Below are 23,851 nucleotides of genomic sequence, written 5' to 3'. Positions count from 1 at the left end.
CGAGAAGTAGACAGCTTGGGTTGGAGGGTGGGGGCATGTTGAGTACAGCACCAGAGTATTACATAATACACTGCCCTAGATATAAATGCACGGCAACCTTTAAGCACAAAATAGAAACGTTCAAATTCGTATACCTCAAACAGATGAGGATGACACACTGAACGATACACAAATGAATGAACAACTGACGGGTCTCTGTGCTGGGGGTCGAGAGGATACGGCTGGGTCGAAGGCCTTGGGGAATATTACACATCACTCGTTCAAATGACCCAAGGAATTCACTACCGCTTGTGTATTTCGTATAGGATAATCTATTGACATACTCGATGATAAAATCTATTCGTTTATTCAATACTTTCTCAATTTTTAGTTTCTCTTCTATACCTGATTGCCTTCTGCCGCAATTATGATGTGGTGTCACGAACCCACGAAAGAGCGACCTCATCCACACACACACACACACAAAACCATTCCTGACGAAGGTGTACCTACAATGACGTAATTTCTTTTCGAAAATAGGAAGGATTTCCGAAACAGTGCGACAGTAAATGTATATCTAAATCTAAGCCACAGTAAATGTGTATCTAAATCTAAGCCATAAATACTCTTTCTCATTCCAAAACTATTGATCCCAAAGCTGGTTCATCACAAAAGGGGATCTTTTATATCAAGTTACCATTACATCTACAAAACGGTCATCCTGTGGATCTATAATGGCTTGGGTTCAGAATTCCTCGATGAAGCTCCGAAACCGTTTCGAGGACGTTCGGTACGGATGTGACAAATGGTTGTAACTAGAAAACGGAGGATCCAGCTAGGGTAAACATTTGTAAAAGGACACTATCATGCATAATGTAACCAAGACATCCGATATAACGAAGGAAAGAGAGTTCTCGTGCACTCACACACACCATCATCATTATCAGGAATGTTATATAATGTTTTTAGCTCTAATGATAAATCAATAAAAGAGGAATAATTCAAATACCTTCAATATGCGTTTGTATATTGTTTGTCCTTGTTTCATGGCGGTGTTCAGGGTGTTCAATGCTCCGAAAACAGTTGGCTTCAAGTCTGCAAGTCAGAGAGGGACAATGAATATATATTTATGAATAAATAACATATCCTACTCAAGATAAATATTGGATGAGCTGGTGGATGATATTTTTTTTGACAGAAATGCAGCATCAATATTGCCCGTTTTGACTGGTTAATGATTCAAAGATTCATTTGAAGGTGATTCCCTAAAGCCTTCACAGAAATCGTCGTCGAATGGAAGACAATTCTTAGTGGGTGTATAAGCTGATGTTAAAGAGAGAGAGAGAGAGAGAGAGAGAGAGAGAGAGAGAGAGAGAGAGAGAGAGAGAGAGAGAGAGAGAGAGAGAGATTCTAAAGTCAGTATGGACATTACGCTGGAACTATGATGAAGAAGAAATGACTGAATTTTCCCGAGTGGCGAGAAGAATAAAAACAACAGTTTCATGACCTCAGTGACTGGCCAGTCATGACCTCTCAACACACAGTCAGGTCAGTCTGTACCTAATCCACGACCTCTCTGACTGGCCAATCGTGTACTCGATGCCTATTCTTTGTTTACATATATATATATATATAAATCGCATATATCAGAAATCATGATTTTTTTTTCACATTGTAATATGATGATTTTAATCCATTTCTGTGAAATAGTTTGATATGTAATCATACAGTTTACATACACACACACACACACACACACACACACACACACACACACACCCAACATACACACTACCAGAAAGCGTTGCAAGATAGTGTCAGGAACAGACGAAAAACGGCCTCATTTGCTCACGTTCACTCTCTGTCTTCGTGTATAATGCACAGAAACCAGAGTTTCCTGTCCACACTCAAGCCTTACAGACATGTACGTGGTTTCTCCTGACTGTCTCTTTATATCCTGGTTTAGCCAACTCATAGCACGTCGCTCCCTGCTTACCATATCGCTCCAATTAGATCTATCCGACCCGCGACCTCACATCTTCCTGCTTGCTAAGGCGCCGATCACCTAAAGTTCCTCTCAGTCCATCCTTTGATCTCGTCTTCGCTCTTCCCTATCGCCTCATTCCACCCACCTCTGATATGTACATCCTCCCTTGGTTGGTCTCTCCTCACTCATCTTCTCAATATGTCCAAACCATCTCATCAGAACCCCTTTTCATCTTTCTCAACCATACTCTTCTTATGACTACACCTCTTATATTTTATCGGTCCTTATTCGATCAACCCCCCATTACACTATATATTGTCCTCCAGCAAATCACTTCCAGTCTATACACCCATTTCTGTACCTCTCCTATTCCTTGTATCATCTACTACCTCGCATCCATATCCCACCGTCAGGACTCCTATACTATCAAACATTCCCATATTTGCTCCCACAAACAGTGACCTCTCTTACCACAAGCTCCTCAGTGCACCTAGGGCGTTAACAACCCACTCCCCCTCACCCACTCTATTGCTCCCGGGGTCCCATCTGCCACTATGTCCGCTCCCAGGTGTTTAAAAACACTTCCCTTTCCTCCAGGTTTCCTTCGTTCAAAGTTACGTTTATCATGGTTTTCCTGTCGCAAAATTTGACGACATGAATATATGCTGTAATGAATATATATATATATATATATATATATATATATATATATATATATATATATATATATATATATATATATACATATATATATATATATATATATATATAAAGTAACCAGGAATTGTATTTGTCGTAAGTGTTACCCGACAGATCCCTTCCTTCCCATCGACGGTAGGGCGTCAGCGTATGACGTACAAAGATGGCGACTCTCGCTTCCTCCAGCGTAGGGGATCTTAAACGGTGACCGAAGAGGACAGTCTGTTCCCCAGAACTTCATAATAGACCCGGGTAAGTCTAGGGTGGTTGGAAGTACCACTTGAATCCCAGTATTTACCCGCACTAGCCCAAAGAGACGCACGGGTATAAAATGGGGCGAGTTGGTGGATGGTTTTGGCGGGATAGGAATGAGTGATCCGGGTTGCGCGCGCCCAACCCCAGCTAACGACCGCCATTATTTGGCTTGCCCCGGAGGCGTTATGATTGGGCCCGATGAATAACAGTATGAATACCAAATGAATTACGTTACGTGGTTAATCAAATCAAAATAGACTTTTATTCGGGCGTACTAATCTCCAAATGGCCAACCTGATCGTGTTTGTCCTCAGGATTACGGCACAAGACCAGATTACACTATAGGGAAAATTGAGCCCAATCGCCCGAGAGAATGAGGGTCAATGTTTCCCCGCCTCGGGCTACATTATACGCCTCTGCAACTCATTCAATTTGACGCGATAGATTTTGGTGGGAATATCCGGCCATTTTGATCTTTATGTCGGGAGGCGGTGAGGGTGAAAATGGTAGGGTAAGGGGAAGTTATTAAGATATTGGACGATAATGGTTGTGCCAAGAATAAGGGGTGGGGCGGACAGCTCGCGGGATGCCGGAGTACGATGACTCTGGGAATGCGCGCCCGGGGTCCTTGGGAATCTTGGAAGAGGAGGTCTTCAGAAGCAAATTGGAGATATGGAACCTTAATGTTGTCCCCTTCCTGGTCGGACGCCCTTCTGACACGGACGGCGAAGCTACCGCACACACACACACACACACACACACACACACACACACACACACACACACACACACAGAGTTCTCTCATCTACTTTTATTCCGTTTTCTTTAATAACTCATACCCCTCCCTCATCATCAGCATGTATATAAGCATTTAACATCGCAGAGCACGCGTCAGTGTGTCGACTGACTGACTGACTGACTGAGTGACACACACACAAATCCGCACGGTCAACTGTTCGCTAATATTAGGGGCCCCGGGAGAGAGAGAGAGAGAGAGAGAGAGAGAGAGAGAGAGAGAGAGAGAGAGAGAGAGAGAGAGAGAGGATATACGTGTCTTTATCCATCTGTTTATTGAAGCAAACGGCCCGACTAATTGTGTATCGGTTTTTTTTTTCTTTTTCCCACACATTCTTCACGAAATCGTATTCCACTCGCGCCCTTCCCATACATGCAACACTACTTCACTTCCCTCTTAGACCAGAGAGTCAGAAGTCTTCCACCTCATCATCGCTCTTACTCTCACCTCTCTTTTTTTTTTTCTCTCTCCACCAAGCGTCCCTTACCGTTCAAGGTCATGTTGCTCATTCTCCTTTGTTCTACGAGTATCATTTCATCCAGCGCTCGCGTCGGGGGTTGAGCGTCTGCTAGTGGCGCTGCTTCTCATAGTTTCTATGCAGACACCAGTCACAACGAGGACTGGTCGTTATGATACCTTATTTTCCTTGGAGAGCGAAACTGTAGAATTCTCTTCTTCTCATTCCCTTCCCTGTGTCCTTGTACCCTTTCCATTCTCAAAAGTCGAGTTGGCAAAGGCACGTAAGGAACTCAAGCGGACACCACTGTATTTCTTTTTTTTATTTGATGAATGATAAGACTTTAACCTTATCATTTTGCCCCTTGCTGTATCGCCCGTCGTTAAAGATGGATGAATGAACATGGCCATGACAGCACAGACAGTCATCTGACTCCTAAAACACAAGGAAAATAATGGTTACGTCTTCAAAGAAGATTCTAATCACCTTTAACACAAATCACACGTTACACTGTCATCGACAGATACTGAAAACTCCGTTTCCCCTATGGAGTGGGGGTCTCCCATGCCGAATCTCGCTCAGATACTAAAGTTTCGTTCAAGTACACCCATACCTCCCCATCTCCAACAAATAGTTTCCCTTATCCTTTTCCCTTCATCTCTAATCTTCTTTCACAGCTAGTCCTACACATCTCAATCAAAATACATCTATTATTTCTATATTATCGTCCACAACCCCAGCTCTCCTCACATTCCCATATCAACTGATATCTTCCTCTATCTGAGAAAACCAATTTGATCATTCGGCGTCATCTTGTAGACTCTTCGATCCTATTCTTCTACCGATTCAACTCTTTACGTGTTCACAGTCTCCCCTCAGACGCTCCATCCCAGCTGCTTGCTTGTGCTTTCCCTCTGTGGTGATCTGACCTCGACCCTAGGGGCGATGGAGTGATGTGACCTCGAGTTTTCTGGAGGTGATGGAGTCATTTGATACAGTCTTTGGAGGTGATGGAGTAGTGATCTGACCTACCCAAGAGGTGGAGGAGGTGGAGTGAACCTAACGGAGACTTTGAGGGTTATATCAAGACACACTTCTTTTTTTTCCCCTCCTCATATTATTTCACCGAATGAAAAAGAAATAGATAAAAGACCATGATTTTATTACTTGTACAACAAAATTCATTATAACTCCACACAATAGAATGCCATCATCATACTCTCACTTTTCAACACCATTTGTCCATAGTGATTATCGAATTACCTTTCAAGGCAATATTGTCCAGACATGCTACACGTCTGTTGATATTCATGAGACTTCAGCAAACGCAACTACAGCACATGTTCTGACCTACGAGAGTTAAAAGCACGTACTTTACACACACACACACACACACACATACATAGTGACGTGAGCAAGGTAAACAAGAAGGTCGTAAATTACTGCTAACTGCTCATATATCGTACCGGTGTGCTCGAGGGCTGTACCACCATCCTCCTCAAAGCGTCGTACCGTCGAGTTCCAGGATCGTACCGTCGAGTTCCAGGATCGTACCGTCGAGTTCTAGGATCGTACCGTCGAGTTCTAGGATCGTATCGTCTTGGTCAAGGATCGTACCGTCGAGTTCCGGGATCGTACCGTCGAGTTCTAGGATCGTACCGTCGAGTTCCAGGATCGTACCGCCGAGTTCCAGGATCGTACCGTCGAGTTCTAGGATCGTACCGTCGAGTTCTAGGATCGTATCGTCTTGGTCAAGGATCGTACCGTCGAGTTCCGGGATCGTACCGTCGAGTTCTAGGATCGTACCGTCGAGTTCCAGGATCGTACCGCCGAGTTCCAGGATCGTACCGTCGAGTTCTAGGATCGTACCGTCTTGGTCAAGGATCGTATTGTCGCGCTCAAAGAATCGTACTGACGTGCTGTACGGGGGAGGGGGAGGGGGGTGGTAGGTGATCAAATACCTTCATCATTTATTCATTCATTCATTAATCGGGGGTCAGGTAGGTACGCACAACGCAGATACGAATATATAATGTATAGAGAAATGTATGATGTAGATAGGAATGGATAATACAGCTATGGCTACTTGATATTATATGTACACAAGAGGTGTGTCTGGGGATGGGGCTATACGTAAGGACTGACGATGAAATAGTTGAGCTAAGAGCGTCGATAGATAGATAGAGAGAGAGAGAGAGAGAGAGAGAGAGAGAGAGAGAGAGAGAGAGAGAGAGAGAGAGTGCGTGTGCGCAGGAAGCACTTGGCTGTCAGTGTTGGCAGACCTGTGGTGCATATGAAGTATATGACCAAGGAGAGAGAGAGAGAGAGAGAGAGAGAGAGAGAGAGAGAGAGAGAGAGAGAGAGAGAGAGAGAGAGAGAGAGAGAGAGAGGCACGAGGGCGGTTGGACGCCTTCAGTAAACACGTATTCCCAGGACTGGATCTGTCGTTCAGTGGGGTCCAGGACTATTACTACGATCCTCCCCCTCCCTCTGGACATTAGCCTCATATAACCTGATGACGACTTCTTGGTCAAGTTGAACGAAAAGAGCGTGAAAGAAAATGGTGGTTAATCAGGGCGTGATCCATTTTCCGGGGTGGTTCATTGCATTTAACGCGCGGGACGTAAACAGCCTGTTAGAAAACATACACACACACACACACACACACACACACACACACACAGCTGAACAAGGTGGCCACCTGTGGGAAGCAACGCTAAAGCTTAGTCACTTGTCAACCATTATTCAATTAGCCAGAAGCGAGCGTCTGTGTTTACCCTTCCTTCATCAATAAACATCACAAGAGAGTACTGGCCTCGACAGCCTAGCCCAACCCAGCCCTCTCTCCCTCCCTCGATGCATCAGTAACACAACTGGAACCCCTCCTCCTCACCACCGCTGCCTCCAGGCCCCTGGAAACTATAGGTGATGTGAAAGAAAAGCTTTCTGTATTAGCTCGCTTCAATATTTCATCTTCCGACTGTATCCTGCATTACGGTTCGATTTTCATAGCGGGTGGCGGGGTTGTCGGTGGAGACAAACTCCCGGTGGAGCAGCGCGCGGGAGACTGACGACTCGCACAGTGTAGATCTTTGCTGAATTCTTGATGACAGATGCACTTAGCGCGGGAGGAATAAATGTGATATATGCTGCTCGGACGGCGATGGATCCCGGGCTCATAAATTGCCTCTTGCCAACAACCGTTCATTAGGGGAGCAGGAGAGACGCTAAGTGTGGGCGAGCAGGAAAGACGCTAAGTGTGGGCGAGCAGGAGAGACGCTAAGTGTAGCGAGCAGGAGAGACGCTAAGTGTGGCGAGCAGGAGAGACGTTAAGTGTGGGCGAGCAGGAGAGACGTTAAGTGTAGCGAGCAGGAGAGACGCTAAGTGTGGGCGAGCAGGAGAGACGCTAAGTGTGGGCGAGCAGGAGAGACGCTAAGTGTGGCGAGCAGGAGAGACGCTAAGTGTGGGCGAGCAGGAGAGACGCTAAGTGTGGGCGAGCAGGAGAGACGCTAAGTGTGGGTGAGCAGGAAAGACGCTAAGTGTGGGCGAGCAGGAGAGACGCTAAGTGTAGCGAGCAGGAGAGACGCTAAGTGTGGCGAGCAGGAGAGACGTTAAGTGTAGCGAGCAGGAGAGACGCTAAGTGTAGCGAGCAGGAGAGACGCTAAGTGTGGGCGAGCAGGAGAGACGCTAAGTGTGGGCGAGCAGGGGAGACGCTAAGTGTGGGCGAGCAGGAGAGACGCTAAGTGTGGGCGAGCAGGAGAGACGCTAAGTGTGGGCGAGCAGGAGAGACGCTAAGTGTGGGTGAGCAGGAAAGACGCTAAGTGTGGGCGAACAGGAGAGACGCTAAGTGTGGGCGAGCAGGAGAGACGCTAAGTGTAGGGAGCGGAATGCGCTCACGCTGCACGGGTAGTGGGGAGAGCCAGGTAAACAACGCTGCGTGAGGGAGGGCAACTGTCACACCAGAGCGATCTATTCTGGGTGGAAGAAACAGTGGAAGGTGTGGGTGGAAGGAACGGTGGAAGGTGTGGGTGGAAGGAACGGTGGAAGGTGTGGGTGGAAGGACAAGAACGAAAATTACGAATCGGATGACATAAAACTTCAGGTCAGAGAGAGAGAGAGAGAGAGAGAGAGAGAGAGAGAGAGAGAGAGAGAGAGAGAGAGAGAGAGAGAGAGAGAGGAATGAGGGTCATGCTGGTCAGTTTTTTGGGGGGAAGACATCCCGTAACAACGGTAGAGAATGTCCACAACGATTGAAAATATACTCGTCTAGACTCCTGGCATTTGGTGGAGGTCGTCTTCTTCTTGCTACCATTACTACTACTACTACTACTACTACTACTACTACTACTACACTACTAGTATTACTACTACTACTACTACTAGTACCGCTACTACTACTACTATACTACTACTACTACTACTACTACTATTACTACTACTACTACTAGTACCGCTACTACTACTACTATACTACTACTACTACTACTACTACTATTACTACTACTACTACTAGTACCGCTACTACTACTACTATTACTACTACTACTACTACTACTACTATTACTACTACTACTACACTACTAGTATTACTACTACTACACTACTAGTATTACTACTACTACTACTACTAGTACTACTACTACTACTACTACTACTACTACTACTACTACTACTACTATTACTACTACTACTACTACTACTATTACTACTACTACTACACTACTAGTATTACAGCACACTACTACTACACTACTAGTATTACTGCTACTACTACTACTACTACTACTACTACTACTACTACTACTATTACTACTACTACTACTACTACTATTACTACTACTACTACACTACTAGTATTACAGCACACTACTACTACACTACTAGTATTACTGCTACTACTACTACTACTACTACTACTACTACTACTACTACTACTACTACTACTATTACTACTACTACTACACTACTAGTATTACTACTACTACACTACTAGTATTACTACTACTACTACTACTAGTACTACTACTACTACTACTACTACTACTACTACTACTACTACTACTATTACTACTACTACTACTACTACTATTACTACTACTACTACACTACTAGTATTACAGCACACTACTACTACACTACTAGTATTACTGCTACTACTACTACTACTACTACTACTACTACTACTACTACTACTACTACTATTACTACTACTACTACTACTACTATTACTACTACTACTACACTACTAGTATTACAGCACACTACTACTACACTACTAGTATTACTGCTACTACTACTACTACTACTACTACTACACTACTAGTATTACTGCTACACTACTACTTCTACTACTATCGCTACTACTACTACTACTACTATCACTATTACTACTACTATAACGCAACTGTAGTAACAGTAGTAATAGTATCGTCAGTCATTATAATCATCGTAATGATTACCCCTATCATTATGTCTCATTAACGCTACTGTAAGTATCATATCACAGCAAGGGGTCGTACCGCCATACTTATGGGGTCGTCACGCCGTGCTCAAGGGGTCGTACCGCCGTGCTCAAGGGGTCGTACCGCCGTGCTCAAACGGTTTCTACATATATCAAACACATATAGAGCAAAACACACACACACACACACACACACACACACACACACACAAGAACACGTCTGCCGGGAGTAGGTGGTTAGGGAGGAGGTGGGGTCGAGGTGGTGATGGGGGTCGGGAGAGAGAGGGAGTGAGGGAGTGAGGGAGGAGGTGTCGGAGTGAGGGAGGGAGGGAGGAGGTGTCGGAGTGAGAGAGTCGGAGTATCGGGGTCTGGGTGGCGGTGTGGACGCGCCCCGCGAGTGGGCGTAAAACGGTGTTGTGCTTTTAAGGAAATTGGGGTGTGACACAAAGCCTCCATTGGACTGGCTGAGATCGCCATGGTAAATTACCGACCCCCCCCTTCTCCTCCTCATCCCCCCAACCACCACCACACAAGTTGCCAATTGAAAAAACGTTACTTTTATGATAACGGAGATGAACTCTCTCTCTCTCTCTCTCTCTCTCTCTCTCTCTCTCTCTCTCTCTCTCTCTCTCTCTCTCTCACACACACACACAAACTCACTCACTCTGTATTTTCATCTATGTATGTATGTATGTATGTATGTATGTATGTATGCATGTATGTATGTATGTATGTATGCATCTATCTATCTATCTATCTATCTATATATATATATATATATATATATATATATATATATATATATATATATATATATATATATATATATATGAGTATTTCAGTGGAGAAAGAGAGAGAGAGAGAGAGAGAGAGAGAGAGAGAGAGAGAGAGAGAGAGAGAGAGAGAGAGAGAGAGAGGAAAAAAATTATGAATGGAATGGCTAGTGTATAATATCAAATATTTTTTTTTCTTCGGCACGAGTACCCCCTCACTCCACCCCAATCTCCTCCTGGAAGCTGTGTTCAAGTTTTGCCGCCGAGATCATCCCTGGGATCGAGGCTCCCGTCTTGGAAGAATATCCCCCGCTGGCAACCCACCCGCCACACTTGGAGCACCGAAATGGCGGGAAATTAAACCCCTTGACACGTAGCCACCTCCAGCATAATGAAAGATCCAAGCAATATCCTTAAGCGTCAAAGAGAATTATATATATATATATATATATATATATATATATATATATACATATATTTCTTTTCTTTCTTTCATACTATTCGCCATTTCTCGCGTCAGCGAGGTAGCGTTAAGAACAGAGGACTGGGCCTTTGAGGGAATATCCTCATCTGGCCCCCTTCTCTGTCCCTTCTTTGGGAAAGGATCACAATCTACTGCGTTATCAAGTATATTCCTATGAGTCCACGGGGAAATGAAACACGATAAATTCCCAGGTGCACTTTCGTGTAATAATCACATCATCAGGGGAGACACAAGAAAGAAATATAAGTCAGTTGATATACAACGAAGAGACGTAGCTAGGACGTCATTTGGTGAATATATATATATATATATATATATATATATATATATATATATATATATATATATATATATATATATATATATGTACGTATATTTTGTCCCCCCCCCCCCAATCGCTGGAAGGAAGACCTTTGAAGACCTGGTCTTATTATGCAGGTCTGTCTGGTGAAGGTGGCTGGCGTATGTGTATGAGAGAGAGAGAGAGAGAGAGAGAGAGAGAGAGAGAGAGAGAGAGAGAGAGAGAGAGAGAGAGCCCTTGGCTGTATCCTTCAGGGAAGCGGGGGGGGGGCTGACGCCAATCAATACCTCCGGCAGACTGTGGCCAAACTTTGGCTAGATTGGTCAACCTGTTTACCCTTTATCGGTGGTTGCCGGGGTGTGTGTGTGTGTGTGTGTGTGTGTGTGTGTGTGTGGTGGAGGGGGAGTTGAGATAAGCCTTGCGACGCCTCCTCATAAGCATACTGAGGAACTGGCCCAACACCACCTGGTGACTGGCTCTGGACTGGGAATCAGGATGAAGAAAGTTCAGTCTTGGGTGGCGTGTGACAGAGAGGCCAATCTATTTACCCAATTGCTTCGAAGTGACGGAGTTAGGACGATGGTAGAATGATCTAACATTCACTGATACGTTCTAACAATATTCGCAAGACTGTGTTATTCGTGTCTAACAATAAGTGGTACTTTCACTCTGCAAGTCCGAGGGTACTACCCCTTGAGTATGACGGTACTACCCCTTGAGTATGATGGTACTACCCCTTGAGTATGATGGTACTACCCCTTGAGTATGACGGTACTACCCCTTGAGTATGATGGTACTACCCCTTGAGTATGATGGTACTACCCCTTGAGTATGATGGTACTACCCCTTGAGTATGATGGTACTACCCCTTGAGTATGATGGTACTACCCCTTGAGTATGACGGTACTACCCCTTGAGTATGATGGTACTACCCCTTGAGTATGATGGTACTACCCCTTGAGTATGACGGTACTATCCCTTGAGTATGACGGTACTATCCCTTGAGTATGATGGTACTACCCCTTGAGTATGATGGTACTACCCCTTGAGTATGACGGTACTATCCCTTGAGTATGACGGTACTATCCCTTGAGTATGATGGTACTACCCCTTGAGTATGACGGTACTATCCCTTGAGTATGATGGTACTACCCCTTGAGTATGACGGTACTACCCCTTGAGTATGATGGTACTACCCCTTGAGTATGACGGTACTACCCCTTGAGTATGATGGTACTACCCCTTGAGTATGACGGTACTTCCCCTTGAGTATGATGGTACTACCCTTTGAGTATGATGGTACTACCCCTTGAGTATGATGGTACTACCCCTTGAGTATGATGGTACTACCCCTTGAGTATGATAGTACTACCCCTTGAGTATGATGGTACTACCCCTTGAGTGTGACGGTACTACCCTTGAGTATGATGGTACTACCCTTGAGTATGATGGTTTCTACCCCTTGAGTATGACGGTACTATCCCTTGAGTATGACGGTACTATCCCTTGAGTATGATGGTACTACCCCTTGAGTATGACGGTACTACCCCTTGAGTATGATGGTACTACCCCTTGAGTGTGACGGTACTACCCCTTGAGTATGATGGTACTACCCCTTGAGTATGATGGTACTACCCCTTGAGTATGACGGTACTACCCCTTGAGTATGATGGTACTACCCCTTGAGTATGATGGTACTACCCCTTGAGTATGATGGTACTACCCCTTGAGTATGATGGTACTACCCCTTGAGTATGATGGTACTACCCCTTGAGTATGATGGTACTACCCCTTGAGTATGACGGTACTACCCCTTGAGTATGATGGTACTACCCCTTGAGTATGATGGTACTACTCCTTGAGTATGACGGTACTAACCCTTGAAAATGATGGTACTACCCCTTGAGCACGACAGTAAGACCTTTGTATATGATGGCCTGGTCTTCGCTCTGTCTAATATGGGTGAAGTCAAAGGCCAGACAATCATACCCGAGGGTGATTCTGTCTTGCTCAAGGCTCGTAACGTCGTGCCAAGGGGGTAAGGGCTTTTTCCCAAAGGGGCGTAACGGGCTGCTCAAGGGTTGTAACGTCGTGCGCAAGGGTCGTAAAAGTCATCTTTAAAAGGGTTTTTGTAAAACGGCGTGCGCAAGGGTCGTAACGTCATGCTCAAGGGCTTTAAAGTCGTGCTCAAGGGTTGAAGTCTGCCAAAGGGGGGTAACGTAGCTCAAGGGGCTTTAAAGTCGGCCCCAAGGGTTGAACCTTTGTCCAAGGGTCCCTAACCTTTTGCTCAAGCGTTGTACCGTCGTGTTCTAGGGTCGAGTCGTCGTGCTGTAAGGCCGTACCGTCATGCTTAAGGGTCGCGCCGTCGTACACATGGGTCGTATCGTCATCTTCAAGGGGTTGTTTATCTTACCATCTGTGGACTCGTTTATACATCCCAGACAACACCTGTCAACAAAGAGTCCTCGACAGGCACAGTAAGTAACTAAGTCATTGTACTCGCAGTCTTCTCTGCCAAAACTGAGCTAAAACTGCTGACTGGACGCTTCTGTTTGATATATAATGTTACTGGGGGTCTCCAACAATACATTTCCCTACGATTAAATCATGAGGGGAACTATTTGTACACCAGAGATGGAAATTAATGGATGATCTTCCATATGTGTTTTTAATGCTGTTCTAATTGTTGTTCACTGTTTGCTGTGTTTGTTCATTAAGTGTATCTATTGTTGACCTTCGTCTTTTCCATTTGAGACAATTACTGAGCATCAGTTGGCTCTGTCTTGACCAAGGAAGCTTCCACTGTTAATGAAGTGATGAACATTTTCAGTGATTTTCAGGTTTACTGAATATTTGGTATAAGTACGGAGTGAGCTACACTCGTGTTGCCTCGTCTTTTAACCTTTTGTGAATGTATAATGTCTTCACTCCTGTCAGTATACATACATATATAACCCAGCCTAAGTCAGGTACCTGTTCATCGACCCAGTCCTGAGGAAACTGTGAACATCTGGGCTGGGCGCAGACCGACTGCCACGTCTACGATTCGAACCCATGCGAGTTCGACCTCGGGCTTGGCCCGTACTGACTAATGGTCAGTAAAGCTAACTACCTCAACTTAGAGGCCCGTGTGTGTGTGTTTGTGTGTGTGTGTGTGTAAGTAAGCATGGGAAGCATCAGCTAAGCCAGACGAGGCGATGGATGAACGGCGTCTTTCTCTCATCCTTGTGCACACCTTCAGATCTTGAACACGTCTACATCTCTTCGTTGTCTCCTTGTTTCTGCTTTAACTCTTTTGTGCTTCTCTCAGACTTGTACTCGCTGGACTTGTGTTGAATTATAGCCCACTGTTTTCACTAGAGGGATGTTTTTCGTTAGTTGATGAATCAAGAACCATATTTTCTTTGCATCATCACCTTGCGTGATCTGAGGGGGCCAGGGCATATCAGAAGCCGAGGATACGATACATGAGAGATCACCTGTTTTAGCAGATGTAGTTTCTGCCTTTCTGGGAGGTGCCAGTACCTGCATAAGCTTGTTAGGACTGGCTTGCCATGTGCAAGTTTCTGATCAAAATAGTCCTCAGTTAATGCTCGTAATGTCAGTGTGTGTGGAATGGATGTTTACAGGTCTAATCATAACATCGTAAAGTTTCTCTCCTCCCACTACAAGGTAGTAGTATTTGGAGGCTTTTTACGGCTCTAGGAAGACATTTGGTAACCGACAGGTGAAGAACCTATTCATAAGAGGACCAGTGTCTTTAATATTTCTTATAACTGTGAAAGAGTAAGACTTAAATAACTCATTCTCTTCAGTGAAAACTGCAGTAGATCAATCCCCTCATTACTCCTATCAACCTCTCGCTCGTGTGATGATGTCTCTGTGCTCTTCCCTCGAACTGTCTCGTGAGTTCGGTCACTGCTTCACGTCCCACCCGTAGCGGGGTGGGCATCACCAGGAACACTGGGTCTGACGCTGGACAGTGGATGTCTCCTGGAAGGCTCTGGATCCTCGCCGACGCTCATGGTCTTCAAGAGTGGCGAGGTGGCCTGCAAGAGCCTAAGAAAGTAGACGTAATGTCCTCGTGAGGTCGAGTGATGAGAGAATGTATGGTTGTGGTTCACTGGTGAGGCAGACTGGTGAGAGGGATCATCAGGGCTCTTAGTGACAAACCTACCGTATGAGCCACTTGGGTGGATGAGGCGGGGAACTGCGCCTGCTAGCGCGCGCACGGTGGCGGCAATAACCAAACACCAACTTAGAGTGAAGGATCTACATCTCAGTAAACACCAAGGCATCGAACAAACAGCATTGTTTCACTGCGCCTTTAGACAGAATTTTTTTTTTTTCTCTCGTTCTAGCAAACGACTTTGGAAGCCTGGAAAGCTCCACATGCAACCGGAAATTATATAATCGTGTGGACATGTGAAGTGGACATGTAGAGTGACTCTACCCACACAGGAAATGCAGTGAGGGGGTTCGCTTTGGCCAGCGGAAATAAAAAGATATTTCAGTCCAGCGTCGCTCAATTACTGGCGGCTACAGCCTTCCTCAGTGGTCGGGTCTGGGGGAAAAACATCGTCCGGATTACTCTTCCAGCGCTTGTGAAAACCCTCCGTTCCAACTTATCCTATCCGCACAAAACGTTATAGAAGACAGTTCCTTTTTTTTTCTCTCTCTCTCTCTCTTTGATAGCCAGGGTTGCTACGAGGTTAGGGGGAGCATGCTGAGGGAATATCACGTGCAGGCAAAGGAAAATGACGGAATATGAGCTGAACTTATGATAACCTAGCCTAATCTTCCCCCTGGGGGCTGGACATTTACCTTAATTTCAGTAACAAACACCTGACTGCACCTGCAGGGTTGTCGTTGCCGAACTCCGCCTGCATGAGGCTACACCGCCAGCGAACTGCCAACCTTTGGTAGAGGATGTTATCATCGGGAGCAAAGCCTCGTCAAAGAACTCACTGTTCCACAGGAGTCCGTAACTCCCCTGCTGTGAAAGAAGGGCAGCTTTGGGGGCTGGGTTACACCAGGAGTCTCTCAGAAGGACCATCCCGGGGTGATGATAGAAGCATGAATAAAACCCACACCGGCAGCAACTCTAGGAATTACATATACATCTCCAATACTAACGTCTCGCCTAACGCAACACGTACTCCTTCGAGGAGCTAAAGACACGCACACACACACACACACACACACACACACACACACACACACGCACATACACACACACACACACACACACACACACACACACACACACACAGAGAGAGAGAGAGAGAGAGAGAGAGAGAGAGAGAGAGAGAGAGAGAGAGAGAGAGAGAGAGAGAGAGAGTCGGTGGAAAGCATCAATCACCACTTTGGCCGCTGGGATGAACGAGCAGTGTGTCCCCCCCTCATACGACCTACACTCGGTCGTATGTGGAGTGATGGACGGCCACGGGGATCTGGCTGAACAACAAGGAATCAAAGCTTCCAACAGACGACCTATTTCAGTCACTGTTCACTTGCACGTCTGTAGTTCCCGAAGAGGAGGCTTTGGCTGGTGTAATGATGGTGATTTTGAGAGAAAGGACCTACAGCACAGGAAGCTCCGGAGGTACTGCATGGGATCACAAACCTGTCGAAACACATTCAGTTATCTGACTGGAGTAGAATTAGCAGATTTTCCCTTTTCTTTTTCTAGTTTTGTTCGGTAATGGACTGAGGCATGGTCATTCTCTGGGATTAAATACTCAGGCTAGACAAATCTCACGATTCCCGCGAGGGTGTTTTCAGTCGTTGTGGAGAGGGAAAATTTCAACCACTCGCCTCTATCAACTGGGCTGCGACCAGCCGGGTCGACCCGCTGCCAGGAAGGTACTCCGATGCGGGTGTGGTTGTGGGCGGTCAGCCAGAAGTTTGAGTTTCACCTTTTCCGATGTAGCTCGTGTCTTCAAATGTGCAGGACATAATCCCATCATTTTTTTATTTCGCTTTTCTTCTGCTACTTCTTCTTCTTCTTCTTCTTCTTCTTCTTCTTTCCTTTCAACCTACCTTATTTTCTTCACCATCTTCCGTTACTCCACCTCCTTCATTACCTTCTTTCTTCATTCCTCAACTTTCTCCTACCTTAGCTACATCCCTTCATCAACGTATCTCTCCTCCTCCTCCACCACCACCTCTACCCATTCTAAAAATATTCCTCAGCAGCTAAATCGGCCCGGGTAGAGAGAGCGAGCGAGCGAGAGAGAGAGAGAGAGAGAGAGAGAGAGAGAGAGAGAGAGAGAGAGAGAGAGAGAGAGAGAGAGAGAGAGAGAGAGAGAGCGACAGCTGAAGGCTGCTGGAGGATGAAGACTGCGTCACCCAAGGCATCAGCAGTCAGGTTAATGCTAATCCATCGCCTTGATCTGAAGGATTTCCTTGTCCCTTTTTTTTTTCGTTGCATCTAATTTGCTCTAAATGACCAAACGAAGGATTATATGTTGACGACGCGCTGGGGGTCATCTGGGCTTCTTTACGTGATACCGTTCGCGCATACGCCATACCGGATGGGAGGCGCCCCCATCCAACAACTACACATCTTGCCTCACGAGAGAAATGAGTGGACAGATGAGGAGAAAATGTGCGCACCTGCAGTAGACCGAGGTAGCAATCTACGTCAGGGTTGAATCAGAGCGGAGGCGAGGGTGAAAGAGAGAGAAAAAAGGCTATTACACTGGAGACAAGTTGATACATACAGAATTAGAGTATTAATAAAGTCAATGGTTACGTGTAAGCTCTGTCGAGGTTGTTGAAAAATGAGTAAGCCATGAAGGTGGAGGAAGAAGGTGACAAGGAAATGGATATTTTCCTAAGCAATCACAGACTCTCCCCAGCAGCACTGTCTTTCCAGAGAGAGAGAGAGAGAGAGAGAGAGAGAGAGAGAGAGAGAGAGAGAGAGAGAGAGAGAGTAAAATGGTTTATTGTCGCGTTTGCCCACGTATCGTGCTCATCAAGGACGCAATACATAAGTGAAAGATTACCCTCTGTTACGTTCAGGAAGAAATTACAACCCGGGGCTGTAATTGGCCGCGTTTCGCGTGGCATGAACGCTGAAAGGAACGGTGATCACGGCCACATGCAAGGGTCTCGCGTGACGACGCCTGGCCACCAGGGAGGGAGGGAGGTAGGTAGGTATGTAGGTAGGTAGGTAGGTAGGTAGGTAGGTAGGTAGGTAGGAAGGGAGGTAGGGAGGGAGGGAGGGAGGGAGGGAGGTAAGTTGGTAGGTAGGGAGGGAAGCAGGTCGGCAAGGTAGGGTGGCAGGTCGGTAGGTAGGTACGTTGGTAGGTTGGCGGGTTGGTAGGTAGGTTGGCTGATTGGTATGTAAGTAGGTACTCACTTCCTGGCCCTCCTAACTCCTCCCCAACACCAGCTTACTGACCACACACCACACAACACACCACACACCAGACACCTCCGCACACCACAGCACACCACCGCACACCACCGCACACCACACACCTCCACACACCATACACCGCACACCACACACCACCACACACCACACACCACCACACACCACACACCGCCTCTCGCTAATTGAGCAGCTGCTGCTGCCTCTATGAGACGGAGATTCGTACCTTGACTTCCAATTCAGGAAGATGTGTGATGTATCCACGTGAAGTTCCTTACAAGATGACGACGGGGGGAGAGGGAAGGAGGGAGGGAGGGAGGGAGAGACAGACTTGTTATTGTGGTGATGGAGGAGATGGAGATGGTGATGGTTGGTGGAGATGGTGGTGGTTGGTGGAGATAGTGGAGGCTGTGGTGGGTGGTGATAGTGGTGGCAAGAACAGACCTTCGTTCAACATTCTGTTAATATGTCTCTCTTTGCCTTGATTCGCTCCCTCTGCCTTCCTCTCTCTCTCTCTCTCTCTCTCTCTCTCTCTCTCTCTCTCTCTCTCTCTCTCTCTCTCTCTCCTTTCATAACCAAGACAGTCTGGAAGAGGAGGTGTTGGTGGCGGGCGGAATGTTCCCGGCCACAACATAATTGTCAACCTGACCATTTGTCTGGTGGTCAGTGAACACGAGTCCTGCTCTGCCTCGGGCTCTTCACCTGCCATCAGCTCAGCCTGTCTGTACATCTCTGTCTGTCTGTTTCCCTGCATAACTCTCAAAGCTTCTGTCAGTTTATCTATTTATCGAGACAATTGTATCTGTTTGATCTGTCTAATTGATAGCTATCTATATATCTGTCTATCAGTCATTTAATCGGCCAATCTGGCTGTCTATCTATATACCCATCTACCACCTAATCTATTCGAACTATTCACTATCTGTCTATCTATCTATCTACTGTCTAATCTATCGAATCGTCTACAAACCATCTATCTACTCTATCCACCCCTCTAAACTCTGCACCCACTTACCCAATCGCACCTCGTCTCACAGTACCATAAGAGGAGGCAACGTGAAGCGTAAATATTGGAGAAAATCGCGTCGTTGTATCAAATAGATTGAACTACATCCAGAGGCATGATATCTTCTTAGAATGATGCGTGTATCTCTATACGTCCTTGCTTGTACGATGACTGGAACATGTGATTGTCCAATCACATGTTTACCAAATGGCGTCCTACCTTCGTCTCTTCGATGTATATCAACTGACTGTTATATTTTTTCTCTTGTGTCTCCCCTGATGATGTGATTATTACACGAAAGTGCACTTGGGAACTTTTCGTGTTTCATTTCCCCCGTGGACTCATAGGAATATCTTGATCACGCGCAAAATTGTGATCCTTTCCAATATATATATATATATATATATATATATATATATATATATATATATATATATATATATATATATATATATGCTTTGCATATCAGATAATTTTGTGATGTGTGCGTGTGTGTGTGTGTGTGTGTGTGTGTGTGTGTGTGTGTGTGCGTCTGTGTGTGTGTGTGTGTGTGTGTGTGTATGTGTGTGTGTGCATGCGTGTGTGTGTGTGTGTGTGCATGTGCGTGTGTGTGTGTGTACGCATTTCTTTGCGTGTATGATTGTGTACGTTCTGCCTTACTTACACACAATTAGGTTTCCTTACCAGACAGTATCCTCTCCGTCAGGCCACTGAACCCGTATCAATAAAAGGACAAACAACTTTGACCCTAACGTCCCACATTCTGCGTCTTCTCAATACAGATCGTCTTTGTTTACCTTACATCTATCAGGCGCAACATAATGATATGTATTATTCACTCATAACTATAAACCAAATTATCATGGCGTAACAATGCTTGTATAAATCAGTTTAATTTTGGTATCAGAAAACCTTTTTTTTTTTTTTCAACGTTGGAGGGTTTAATCACAGACAATAGACCACATCAAGGCCGGCAGGACCTTAACTGAGATGTAGAGAGGATTATAAAAGTGAAAGAGACAAGGAAAAATATTCACGAATTTTGGAGGTAGTTCAAAAATCTGTCTTTGAAGACGTGCCGGGTGATTGATATTGGGAAAGGTATGAGAAGGGAGAGAGTTCCAAAGCTTTGAGGTGTAAGTGAAGAAACGGTTATCAAAACGGCCCACCCTTGAGTTATCAACGGCCACACAGTAATCACGTGACGCAGCAGCTCGCCCAGTATTGCGCGGTCTAGCTAGTGGCGAGGGCACACAAGCAGCCAACTCTCGGGAGCAAAAATCGAAGTAATACCTACAGAAGAGGGAAAGTGAACCAACATTGTGGCTTAGAGCAAGGGGGGTCAAGTACTGGAGTTAGCGTTGGAGAGCTTTCAAGTCGGATTGCTTTCGATTCAACCCTGTCAAATAACGATGCAGAGCTAGAACCAACCCCAGATGTGTGAGCAGTACTCCATACATACAAATCAAACCTTTGTATAAACGGAGCAACTGTTCGGAAGAAAAGAAACTCCGATATCTAAACGACTCCGAGTTCCTCCTTTGAGGCAAACTTAGCTATTCCCGTAATGTGGGGTTTCCAAGAAAGAGCAGATGTTACAGCGATACCAGGTATGTTCATTGAGTCAAGAGATGGAATTGCAGAACCGTCGAAGGAGAGGGGGTAAAGTTGTGAGGAATTTTCGATAGAGAGATGGGTAGAAACTGGGTCTTGGAGGCATTAAACTTTACACACACACACACACACACACACACACACACACACACACACACACACATATATATATATATATATATATATATATATATATATATATATATATATATATATCCCTGGGGATAGGGGAGAAAGAATACTTCCCACGTATTCCCTGCGTGTCGTAGAAGGCGACTAAAAGGGGAGGGAGCGGGGGGCTGGAAATCCTCCCCTCTCATTATTTTTTTTTTTTTAATTTTCCAAAAGAAGGAACAGAGAAGGGGGCCAGGTGAGCATATTCCCTCAATGGCCCAGTTCTCTGTTCTTAACGCTACCTCGCCAACGCGGGAAATGGCGAATAGTTTGAAAGAAAAGAAAAGATATATATATATATATATATATATATATATATATATATATATATATATATATATATATATATATATATACATATATATATATATATATATATATATATATATATATATATATATATATATATATATATATATAGGTGCATCTGTCGCTATATGAACACCACAACTCAGGTAGTGTCCCTTAAACCCTGACGTTATCGAGTAAAGACAGAAACGTTCGCCACTATTTCCTCTGCACAAGCCAAAAGGCGGGAGCAAACATGAGGTGTCATCGAGGCGCCCCACAGTGGTAGCACAATTATCAATTATTTTGTCAGGTGTCGTGAGGTTGTGGCAGGCGACATGCCCTCCCCAACACTCCCTGCTGTTGCTTGCTGGGCGCTCAACACCAGCATCGTATGTCCTTTTTTTTTTTTTAAAAAAAAAAAAGATAACCAGTTCCTGATAACCATCTGTCTTTTGGGGGGGAGAAATGGTAGGTTGAGAGAGAGAGAGAGAGAGAGAGAGAGAGAGAGAGAGAGAGAGAGAGAGAGAGAGAGAGAGAGAGAGAGGATTTTCTCCTCTGTTCTTAACTTAGGAATTGGTCCTCTAGGATTCCGTCCTGCATGAGATGATGGTCCCTAAGGATATGAGGATGGGATTTGGATCCCTTGTGGTGGTGAGGAATGGATGTCCAAAGCTTGAAGGTAAGATGTTAGTTAACCAGGTGGGTTAAGTTGTATTGTGTTTAGTAGCGAGGAAAAAAAAAAAGTTAACTTTCATCTCACAAAAAGTAAGGAGTCTAATTTGTTCACTGATTTTGATAGTCTCATAATCGCTTGGTTTTTTTTTTTTATCAGTTGATAGTTATGGGTTCTATTTTTGAGCAGAGCGTCCTGGAGCAATCCTTGTAAGTGGTTTGAGTGTGGACAGGCTCGGTGTGAAGTGGGATGCCTTTGAGCGTGGCCGTTTTGAAGCGGGATGGTGCTTAACAGAGCCGTTTCTGGGAGGGCCCTTAAGCATGGCGATACGACCCACGAGCACGACTTTACGACACTTGGGTTATGATGACCGAGGGGCTGAGCTGTCAAATAAGCCACAGGTATCTGTTTTTTTTTCGCGATTAGCTATTTGTACAAGACGAGGAGAGAGAGAGTCTCCTGTATTCGTGGAGGCCCTGTCTTCTGAACCTTCGAAGCCATCAAACAGCCTTTCAAGCCTACGTAAACTGCCAGCATTCACTGCCTCGATGGTCAGTTTATCCCAGCCATCGAACACCATAACATTAAGCCAGTACTTCTTAACATCCTAGCATTTCTTTTTTACCTAGCTTGTTTGTTATGGCCTCTGGTGCTATGGTGCTGTATCTCGTGTTCCTCAGTCTGTATCACGCAGCTGATGTAGAATCTTAAAGGGTGTTACCAGGTTCACCTCTCTCTCTCTCTCTCTCTCTCTCTCTCTCTCTCTCTCCTCCGTAGTGGACAGCCGTGTATCCCTCAGCCTCTCACTGTAGCTCATTTCTCTTTATTCAGGTACCATTTTGGTTGACCCTTCTCTGTACCTTGTCAATCAGACCTTTTTTTTGCGCTTCTTTAGGTGCGGTGACCAGGCTTGCGAAATGTAATTTAGTCTTGGTCTTATACATGTGGTGCAATGATTGACGAACATGTCCTTTTTCATGCGTCTGAATGGGATTCTTATATTTGCCAGGATTCGTATCTTTCACACGTCTTCTAATGTGTAGCTCTGGCGACGAATTAGGCACAACGTTGACCCCCAAAGATCTCTTTCACATGCAAATTCCTGTAATTCATTTCCCGCTCGGGTAATAATCACACCGAGGTCTTGCCTTCACTCTGTCCCATCCCCAACACCTTACTCAGATTGAATCCATGTGTGTGTGTGTGTGTCTTTGTGTGCGCGCGTCTGTGTGTGTGTGTCTGAGTTTAGGATATACAGTGAGAATTTGAAGTGATCCATGTTAGCTGTATATGAGTATACTTTGGGTAACTTGTGTATACCATAGCCATTCAAGAGTCTAAAGTAAACTACCGAAAGGAAAAAAAAAGGGTAGAGAATGAGTCTTCCACAGCACTGAAAGTACAAAGAATATACGGTGCATTAGAAAATGAGAGAGAGAGAGATAGACAGATAGATAGATAGATAGATAGATAGATAGATAGAGAGGAGAGAGAGAGAGAGAGAGAGAGAGAGAGAGAGA

The 23,851-nt window shown here is 45.2% G+C and overlaps 1 protein-coding gene across 1 annotated transcript in view; it reads right to left on the bottom strand.

The window, feature by feature from the left end:
• Positions 1–986: 986 nt before the first annotated feature.
• Positions 987–23,851, bottom strand: part of LOC139754149 (insulin gene enhancer protein ISL-1-like) — a 478,425-nt gene continuing 455,560 nt past the window's right edge. Inside the window, exon 9 of the mRNA XM_071671298.1 lies at positions 987–1,074. Coding sequence (XP_071527399.1) covers positions 1,069–1,074 — 6 coding nt within the window. The 3' untranslated portion in view covers positions 987–1,068. The remainder of the gene's footprint in view (positions 1,075–23,851) is intronic.

The sequence above is a fragment of the Panulirus ornatus genome, chromosome 16 (assembly GCF_036320965.1).
Source record: "Panulirus ornatus isolate Po-2019 chromosome 16, ASM3632096v1, whole genome shotgun sequence".
Taxonomy (NCBI): domain Eukaryota; kingdom Metazoa; phylum Arthropoda; class Malacostraca; order Decapoda; family Palinuridae; genus Panulirus; species Panulirus ornatus.
The sequence above is the reverse complement of the archived record's forward strand: the minus strand, read 5'-3'. Positions and strand labels throughout refer to the sequence as shown.